Source organism: Gadus chalcogrammus, chromosome 16, assembly GCF_026213295.1.
Source record: "Gadus chalcogrammus isolate NIFS_2021 chromosome 16, NIFS_Gcha_1.0, whole genome shotgun sequence".
Taxonomy (NCBI): Eukaryota; Metazoa; Chordata; class Actinopteri; order Gadiformes; family Gadidae; genus Gadus; species Gadus chalcogrammus.
In genome coordinates this window covers 21,587,379-21,597,744 of record NC_079427.1, presented here as the reverse complement: position 1 = coordinate 21,597,744, position 10,366 = coordinate 21,587,379, and the positions used below count along the sequence as shown (strand labels likewise).

Here is a 10,366-nt window from a genome sequence, read left to right as displayed (position 1 = left end):
ATCAGAGAACCCTGCGTTACAGTGTGTGTATTCACACACACACACACACACACACACACACACACACACACACATGTGGCGCTCGCACGGTCGTAGTTCATTGGGCAAAGCAGAGAAAGGGGAGGTAACATGTCCCCGTATGAGGACATACAGGGACAAATTCCAAATTTGTATGAGCTTTGTTTTTTCAAAGGCAGAGCAGGATAGCTATTGCTCGTTTTACACCTAACGCCATTTCTAGCTACTAGGGGACCATAGGCAGGCTAGGGGAACTCATGTTAGAAAACCTCAAAGTGAAATTTTCATGCCATGGGACCTTTAAACGCTATATGGATGAACTAGACCTGTCTGTCGTTATAAATTAAACTCTATGGATGATTAGACCTGTCAGTTGTTATCAAACGCTTTATGGATGGACTCGACCTGTCTGTCGTTATGAATTAAACGCTAAATGGATGGACTAGACCTGTCTTTCGTTATAAAGGATGGATGGACTAAAGGTGAACAAGGACGTTCAACAAGTCCGACGCGCGGATGCCCGCGTCAATGCAATCCCAGAGAGGCGGGTGATCTCGCCCTGTGTTCCGGATGAGACGTGGCTCTGGTCTCGCGCTGTGTTCCGGTGAGACGTGGCTCAGGTCTCGCGCTGTGTTCCGGTGGTCTCGTTTCTCTGGTCTCGCGCTGTGTTCCGGTGAGACGTGGCTCTGTCTGGCCGCCATATTGAAGCTCTAGCTAACAGTCCTACAGCTCGGAGTCCACTGTTAACTCGAGATACGACGTTTAAGAGCTACTTAAAACCACAGGAGCCGAACTTAAAGGATCAGATATAGTTGTTCCGCAGAGAGACCAAAATGGTGAGTGTGTCTCCGACTCGATAGTTCTGGTATTCTTCATTCTTTGTATCATCATAACATCTGCTAACATGACAGCAGCCCCAGTTCATCTGACGCCGAAGGACTTCACATTTTTGAGCTCATTAGCTCGTTCTGCTTGACGACGAGTGTTGTAATGGGTTCAAAGCACAGAGATCTGCTCTGTATGTCCGAGCAGAGTGCGGCTGTAAAGAAGCAGGAGTTAACCGCAGTCTGCTGACGGTAACGATAGACGGCTAGCTAGCTGTCTGGGTACGCTACCTAGCTAGATAGCTAGCCTGATAGACAGGTAGATAGCTAGGTAGCTTGACAGCTATCTAGCTGCGGCTCGTCATTATCTGATGTTCTGGCCAATATTCCTTATCGTTAGGCGATAAACGCTATTCAAGTCCCGTGCCATTTACTTGATGCGGTCTAAATATCCAACTTCCTTAAAGTTTACGTTCCCAAGTTGAAACCATTTCATTTAAATCAAGCTAGCCAACCTGTCTCTGCAATTCCGCGTCAGCTCATCTCCCATTACGAAATAATTGTTCCTTAACTGGCACAATGAGGACGAAGCAGGTGTCTGGTGGAGTGTTGTGTATAGAGGTGATGACATCCCTGTGTGGTGAAGGTGCTGCTGGCCGCGGCGGTGTGCACCAAGGCCGGGAAAGCAATCGTGTCCCGGCAGTTTGTGGAGATGACCCGGACTCGTATTGAGGGTCTTCTGGCTGCATTCCCCAAATTGATGAACACCGGGAAGCAGCACACCTTCGTGGAGACGGATAGCGTTCGCTACGTCTACCAGCCATTAGAGAAGCTCTACATGGTCCTGATCACCACTAAGAACAGCAACATCCTGGAAGACCTGGAGACGCTCAGACTCTTCTCCCGAGTGGTGAGGAAACGTAGACCTGGCCTGTACAAATGTGTGGACATGGCCGCAACTGTTGGGAATTCTTTCTGACCAAAATATAGTTATTATGTTGTAACAATAATGTCTAATGAAAAGTAATGCGAAGTGTCCCATCGACATGTTGACAAAAGGGGTGGGGTTCATCCTCTTCGTTCAGATAGTCTGACGATATGATAAGATAATGTTAAAATCATAACCAAGTTAATCATATTCTCATATTCCATCTGCTTTTATGCATCAATACTACTGGTGCAAAATGTACACCATTGAGTAAAGGTAACCTGCTAAATGATAATTCCCAAAGTTTTATAAATTAATAAATGTGTTTTGAGAAATTGTATTTTAAATTAAACTATTTTCAAAGCCAATGCAGGTGTTTATTTTCTTCCTGCTAAAAAAATTATATTATTTGATAAATGTTCTGTTTTTTTCGTGGCTTTAATGGAACTTGAGAACTAGAGTTTTGAAACCCCTTGAGCCGCTCTGATCAGGTTGTTTACAATCCAGGCCAATACTTTTTGCCTGTTCCTTTCTGATTCATCTTTGTTTATTCCCGGTCTCCTTAGATCCCAGAGTATTGCCGCGTGCTGGAGGAAAGTGAGATATCAGAGCACTGTTTTGACCTGATCTTTGCCTTTGACGAGATCGTTGCACTGGGCTACAGGGAGAACGTCAACCTGGCCCAGATCCGCACCTTCACAGAGATGGACTCCCACGAGGAGAAGGTCTTCCGTGCAGTCAGAGAGGTAAGGCTCCTAGCAGTCAGAGTGGGTTGGTTCCTAGCAGTCAAGAGAGGCGAGGCTCCTAGCAGTCAGAGAGGCGAGGCTCCTAGCAGTCAGCGAGGTGAGGCTCCTAGCAGTCAGAGAGGTGAGGCTCCTAGCAGTCAGAGAGGCGAGGCTCCTAGCAGTCAGTGAGGCGAGGCTCCTAGCAGCCAGAGAGGTGTGGCTTCTAGTAGTCGGAGATGAGGCTCCTAGCAGTCAGAGAGGCGAGGCTCCTAGCAGTCCGCGAGGTGAGGCTCCTTGCAGTCAGAGAGGTGAGGCTCCTTGCAGTCAGAGAGGCGAGGCTCCTTGCAGTCAGAGAGAGGAGGTTCCTAGTGCAGTCAGAGAGGTGAGGTTCCTAGCAGTCAATATATAAATATCAAATATTATTATCTGCATTGACCTAACTTAATAAAAATCAAATAATTGTATTGTTTGAAGGACCGGGCAATTGCCGTGGTCACATTCTTGGTGACCTCTGCACTTGAAAGGTCCTGGTAAAGACTCGTAGTGGTGGTTCTCGGCCAGGGTTCCGAATTAATTAGTGCAAAGAAACGTTAGTGTTCATAAAGGCCAATTTCCACCAGAACCGGTACGGAAGCGCCACGGCAGCGAAGCGGCTGTGTTCCGTACCGCAATCCCCACTGGAAGCGGCACGGACACGTTCCGACTGATGGCTCAAGACGTGCCGAATTATAATAGCCTATATGAATTGTAATTAGAATGATTAATACAATATTATTCACGAGTTATAATCAACCATACACATAACCCATTAAATACGGTAGACCTATGATTTCTAGATGTCATGGCAACGTCCACTCGCGACACTGGACTTGCGAGGCATCGACGCAGACTTACATTTCTTCTTTGCCACTGATTAGCTATTGATACCATAGATGTGAATTGCATAGGGATCGATGTGAGCTCATGAATATTCATGAGCAAAGGCAAACTGATTGGCTGTAGTCGTTTTCTGAGACACGGCAGCGAACCGGATACTTTCAGAAATAGAATAGGGTTTGCTGCCTTGCCGCTTCTGTGCAGATTCCGCTGGAAATTGGCCTTAAGAGAGCTTGCGCAATCAAACCTGCGTACTAGGGCTGGCCCGAATGCCATTTTTCAGGCTTCGAATACTTGTTGGTTTTTCCGAGCAAATATTCGAATACTCTTTCCAGAAAAACACCATCAAAAACAACATTAATAATCCCTATATACTCCCTGGAACGAATTTTGACAGTATCTGCATATTTTGTTGAAGATTTAATAGCTTTTGAACGTTGATTAGTAGGCCTAAGTAATTTGGAGTTCCTTAGTTTTTCCCCGTAAAAAGCAGACAGCTGTTGTTCCGTACCAAATCAGCTGTCCTCTGCCCTCTCAGCCCTTGCGGGAGCTTTTCAATTCATCCTGGAACGTGAATCTTTTCAGGGAATTTGTACAATAAATCCATAACAAATACTGAATATTAATTGTCTTGTGTCCATATTATATCCATTATATTGACCGGGTATTCGCAAGATGCTCACGCTCTGCAGCAAGCCAGTCACAGTTGATTGGCGCGGCGCTGTACAGCAAACGTAAACAAACAACTAAGCTACGGTTAGCATTTCACTAAGCACTCTGCTTGGTGTCGCTTATAATTTGCCTCCCTCGCTCTGGTAACGTCAAATACGTGAAACAACGAAGCTCTGAATACTGATTTAAGCTTCGAAAACTAATTTTCCGAACGAGTATTCGAATATTCGAGTAATTCGGGACAGCCCTATTGCGTACCCGGGTAGTTTGGCTGTTTCGCACAAGCTCAATTCAGCCGTACAAGCAACTGTAACACTGGCTGCCTGGTTTAAATTTAAAGTTGTTTAGAATATGCACGTCTTCCCCTCTCTCTCCCCCACCATCCTGTCTTACCTAACAATAAAAAGGTTAAAAACTTCAAAAATGTATCTTAAAAAAATAAATTATAATGCAAACATTAGAAAGACCCACCCTGGGGGCCGTTGTAAGTTCTCAATAGGCCCATTGACCCCTGACCTCTGCTCCCTTACCCTACAGACCCAGGAGAGAGAAGCCAAGGCAGAGATGAGGAGGAAGGCCAAGGAGCTGCAGCAGGCCAGGAGAGACGCCGAGCGCTCGGGCAAGAAGGTGCCTGCGTTCGGAGGATTCGGCAACAGTGGTATGACCAGCATCTCCTCGGGGTCCATCATCACGGACACCATCATGGAGCCAGAGAAGCCCAAGATGGTAGCCGCTCCAGCCAGGTACACCGCTCACATTCGCTGTCTCGAGATTCGGGATCTAGCGGGGAAGGAGTTATATTATTATTTTATATTGGATATAAGGTTCATTGTTATGGCGTAAAGATCGACATGTTTTTTTTTATTGTATTTACATTCCTGAGCTGCTCGTAATTATGTGGATACATTTAGTGTCATTTCCACATTTGTCCTGGGGAGAGAACCAGGAAACGGGGCCTTGTGGTTGGTAATTGTCATAAGATAGGCTATCAACTAGGGCTTCTTTTTGCAGACCAAGTGGCCCCAGCAAAGCCCTGAAGCTAGGTGCCCGAGGGAAGGAGGTGGATAACTTTGTGGACAAGCTCAAGTCCGAGGGGGAGACCATTATGCCTTCTGCTGGGAAGAGGGGCTCGGATGCATCTAAGATCCTCCCCCCGCCGGCCAATGTAGAGGGGTAAGTCAAGCCGCGTCCCACCATAGCCTCTTCAGAAAATTATCTGAACAAAAAATAGATGACTTTTTTTTGTTCCAAGTCCTTTTATTGTTACCAATAAAAGTAATTTTATTGTTACCAATAAAAGGACTTGGATCTCTGAATGAAACCGAATGTTGATATGAAGAATGAAAGCTGCTTCGGATGAGACCACATATGTGTTGGGATGACAAATATTGAGGCGTGGAGGAGATGCTGATGGTGTGGGTTTATCAGGGTGCACCTGAGGGTGGAGGAGAAGATCTCCCTGACGTGTGGCCGTGACGGAGGCCTCCAGAACATGGAGGTGCTGGGCATGATCACGCTGCGTGTCTCGGACGACAAGAGCGGCCGCATTCGCCTGATGATCATCAACAACGACAACAAAGGACTGCAGCTTCAGGTACTGGTTAAAGCTCCTGGTTCCTTGGCCCTTTTTGTAGGACTAATGGTTCTTGGCCACTGGGCTGTAGGGATGTGATCGTATTGTTTAAATAGTTTCTCAGCCGAGATTCTGAAGTAGCTTTTAGGTGCTTGCTGCATCAGAAATGTCCATTTTCATAATTTTCTGACTCAAATTATGATTTGAATACTTTTTCTTGATTATGTTTTATACCTGATGTGGGCATTATTAAAGAAAATGCTTTTGTATTTTTCGTTATTTAACGATGCACCAAATAATCAAAGGATTACCACACTGATCAAAACAATGGTCATTCACAACCCTCAAATAGTTGTAATGTCCAACACCGTAAAAGAGGTGGTTTAGTGGACCTCATCTTATTCTCTCCTTGTGTTAAGACACATCCCAACGTGGACAAGAAGCTGTTCACGGCCGAGTCGGTGATTGGTCTGAAGAACCCAGAGAAGTCGTTCCCCCTGAACAACGACGTGGGCGTGCTGAAGTGGAGGCTGCAGACCACGGACGAAGCCCTCATCCCCCTGACCAGTGAGTCTCCAGCACCACACAGGCAAACCCATCATGCTGCATTCAACGTTCTCTTACTGTTTGCCTCGGTGACTTCGAAATAGGAATGCTTTTGTAGGTTGTAGTGTTAAGTTTTCGACCAGCTGAAAGGAGGCTCAACAATAAGTCTTTCCTACGCTGCTATTAAGGGTTGAACACCACATTTTCCGAAGAGAATCTCTAGAATCTGTGTCCTGCTCTGCATCTAGAGATGTTTCTGTTGCTCAGCCCTGTTAACCTGAGTGAACGATAAATCATTAACAGAACTGGTATTTAAGTTAGCGGAAATTAACGTTATGGATATGATCGTGATGCTCAAAGGACCATGATGCAGTGATGTAGCACCTATCACAGAAACGCATTCTTTAATAAACTTTAATTTATCCACATAACTATCTGTATTATTGCGCTAGCGATCGCATAATGAATTGAGGATCTACAATAACCATGATTGGCTATATGGAAAAATAAATGATTGCCCAACAGTATCAGTATCTACCAACAAAATAAACGTATATACGTACTAACGTGGACTGGGTCCTAGTGGGTCTTGTCGTGGACTGGGTCCCCCTAGCGGGTCTTGTTGTGGACTGGGTCCTCCTAGCGGGTCTTGTCGTGGACTGGGTCCTAGCGGGTCTTGTCGTGGACTGGGTCCTAGCGGGTCTTGTCGTGGACTGGGTCCTAGCGGGTCTTGTCGTGGACTGGGTCCTAGCGGGTCTTGGCGTGGACTTGGTCCTAGCGGGTCTTGGCGTGGACTTGGTTCTAGCGGGTCTTGGCGTGGACTTGGTCCTAGCGGGTCTTGGCGTGGACTGGGTCCTCACCGGTCTTGGCGTGGACTTGGTCCTAGCGGGTCTTGTCGTAGACTGGGTCTTAACAGGTCGTTTTTTCAACAGTTAACTGCTGGCCTTCAGAGAGTGGCACCGGCTGTGACGTCAACATCGAGTACGAGCTGCAGGAGGAGAACCTGGAGCTGAACGACGTGGTTATCACCATCCCCGTCCCGTGAGTACCTCCTCCCTGCTGGGCGCCGTAGAGCCGGTCACATCCTGAGACGTGGTAGTGATTTGAACGCGCCTCTCTTTGCAGTATGGATGAGGTGTTGATCATCCAGAGTGGTAAACTACCGCCTTAGACCTATACTTAACACTATCTGTAGCGTGACATGGTGTATTCCTGCAGCATACCATGGTGTATTCTTGTAGCATAACATGGTGTATTCCTGTTGGCGTCATGACTGAACAGGGTCTTGTCTTCAGGAGGGAGTCCCCTCCCTCTCTCCCATCATCATGTGTTCCTATGTCTCCCGCTCTGAATTAATTCCAGTGTTTTGTGTTTGGGAGCCTGGGGGATCGGCTGCTTTATGACCAAAATACCAGTGTCTTTATGTACACTGATCCAATTGACATTGTACGTTAACACAATTTTTATGAAATTGGAAAACGCAGACATTGCTAAATTGATCAAAAAATAAAGCGCACATGTCCACTTGACCATAGTGCCCAGTCTACAACACATGGGGCATGGGGCTTGATTTACCTTCTGCCTGGGGGGGGGTGTTGGGGCTTTACCTCTCAATCGCTGGGTTACTGCCTTCTCAAAGCAGGGTTTGTTTTTGCGGTGCGCTCCCAGGTCCGGCGTGGGTGCCCCGGTGATCGGAGACCTCGACGGGGAGTACAAGCATGACAGCAGACGGAACCTCCTGGAGTGGTGTCTGCCTGTCATCGACTCCAACAACAAGAGCGGCAGCCTGGAGTTCAGCATCGCAGGGCAGCCCAACGACTTCTTCCCCGTCAACGTGTCCTTCGTGTCCAAGCGCAGCTACTGCGACATCCAGGTGAGTGCCGTCCGAGAGAGAGACACACACACACAGAGCAGAGAGCCTACTGCTTCATCCAACTAGAGGCAGATCCTATGGCACCTCTGACTGACTGTAATGCAGCACAACTGCAAGGCCAGTGGCCAGAATTGGAACCAAGGTTTATTCATTCGGCAGCAGCAGCATTAAGATGGCTTGAGTTCCCTGCTGCGTAGAGAGGCCGGTGGCGGTCTTGATGTGGTTCTGAAGCCTCATGATGAAGGCTCTGACCTCTTCTTCTTCTGTCCCTCCTGCTGCAGGTGGCCAAAGTAACACACGTGGACGGGGACAACTCTGCTCGCTTCTCCTCGGAAACCTCCTTTGTGGTCGATAAATACGAAATCCTGTAAGAAATGTAGATACGATTTACAATTTAAGAAAAGCGTGAAAGCAAAACAAATTTACAACACCAACAACAAAATTAAATTGCGAGCTCCGTGGAGGAATCCGTAAGTTCGCCCTGTGTACCGTTTCCAGAGACTACATCTACAGGCTGGTGCAGCCTCCTCCTCCTCCCCCACCCTCCCCAGCGTGGGGCCACTGATGATGTATTTATATGTTTGTATGAGAGAATATCATCTATATATAAAGAGTGAAAAATTGAACTGGTAATTCAAGTGATGAGTAATAATGATGCAGACGGATGATAAAACAAATGCTGTTTCCACAGAAAGACTAGGTAGAGGTGGGCTTAAGGGATGGGGTCTGAGGGGGTGGTTCCACAGTAGGGGGGACATGCGGAGGAAGTACAGGAGGTTGGCTTGGAGTCAGCCCACCCCATTAAATGTAAAAATAAACTTGCCTATCTCCTTTTTTATTTCCTTATTTTTGTGCACTCATCTTGAGATGCCAAGCGCTGGAAGTTCAGATCCCAGACATCAGACTTCCTCGCTTTTCTTCTTTCCTGGTATACAAAGCGCCACGTTGCAATGGTTGCTGGGTAAAGTAGATCTTGAAGGTTTGAGCTTTTATTGTTCTTTGTAAGCTCAGAATTGTAGACGTGTCAATCATGATCTGCCTGTCAGTCACAATGCTATGTTCTCCTCTTGCTGTTTGGATCATTGTATAAAGAAATTATTTGTTTGGTTTGGACAAGCCTCCTGGCACCCACCTCATCTATGGCTTTGGAGCGGTAGTATATTTTGTAGCTGGTAAATCTACTAGCAGCAAATGGTTGATAATCTATCTACCATCTGAATATTTCATCAGCAATACCGTCACAATGGCTTCTTTTTGTTATTGTAACTTGGCTACTTTTCACTGTTTCCCTGTTTGAATTGTTGATGTTTAGTTCTCAGCTAATCAGAAAAGATAAACGATTTATAGCAAGTTAGCATTTGAGGTATTAAGGGATTCTTGCCGCATGTCAAATGTTGGAACTACCGGGCAACGTGTTTTAAATGTTGCTGAGGTTTGTTGACCACCAAACAACCTCTTCACAACACAACTGGTCACTGCTCCCTTATGTTGGGATGACTTTAGGTGAAGTGGTCAGAGCTCACAAATGTGTATCATATCCTATATGGCCCGCCATTAAGCCTTTTACCAAGATCCTTTCCTAGTCCACAAGTGTGAAGCAGAAGGCCGAAGGGCTCAGTCCACCCTAGAGCTGATGCTCCAGCAGCCTGGTTGGTTCCCTTCAGACGGAGGGGGGCAGGGGGGGGGGGGGACTGGGACTCTGCATGTCTCAGATCTCAAAGGGACTCTTCTAGGTCCTCATACTCGGATACTTTGTTTCCAATTGTCTTCATTATTCCAACCACAATTCTGATTTAATGTTTAATATTTTCTGTTTCTATTTTAAATATTTTTCTTTACTCCCCAAATTTCAATTTAGCAATGGTTGTGGGGTTGAAGAAACAACTGGATTGAGCATTTTAACTATGACAGTTAAAAAGGGGAATCTTAACATTCCAGTGTACAATTAGAAAATGACAAGAATGAATCTTTAACAAAATAAAAAATGTATTATTAAAAATGCAAGTCTTGTTTTGTTTTACTGCTGAACCATCTCAAATAATGGGGAGCTTTTAACCAATTGTTTGTAGAGAAAAAATAGTTTCAGTTTGACTAACTTCAAGAATCCAATTAATTTAATGAGTATCATTTGCATTTCATTAATCTCTTCATATCCTTTTGGTTCCTGAAGTGCATGGCTTTAATTTATTCCTGTTCCTAAGAAGAGAGATCTGAACCCAACAGGTGGAGCATGGAGACACATTTCTACTTTCAAATCCGACTGCATTGTATGAGCATACGCCTGATATGTCTTTCTACCATGAACCAGTCATCAATGTTACAATGTTATGT

At 45.9% G+C, this 10,366-nt stretch overlaps 1 protein-coding gene across 1 annotated transcript; it reads left to right on the top strand.

Annotated features, from left to right (window-relative positions):
- The first annotated feature begins 511 nt into the window (after window positions 1–511).
- Window positions 512–10,034, top strand: arcn1b (archain 1b). The gene is made up of 10 exons (XM_056612020.1): window positions 512–854; window positions 1,489–1,752; window positions 2,337–2,516; window positions 4,581–4,786; window positions 5,055–5,216; window positions 5,472–5,637; window positions 6,036–6,183; window positions 7,095–7,203; window positions 7,831–8,035; window positions 8,317–10,034. Exons 1-10 carry the CDS (start codon window positions 852–854, stop codon window positions 8,404–8,406), a joined length of 1,533 nt encoding a protein of 510 aa, XP_056467995.1. The 5' UTR covers window positions 512–851; the 3' UTR covers window positions 8,407–10,034.
- The last annotated feature ends 332 nt before the right edge of the window (window positions 10,035–10,366 follow it).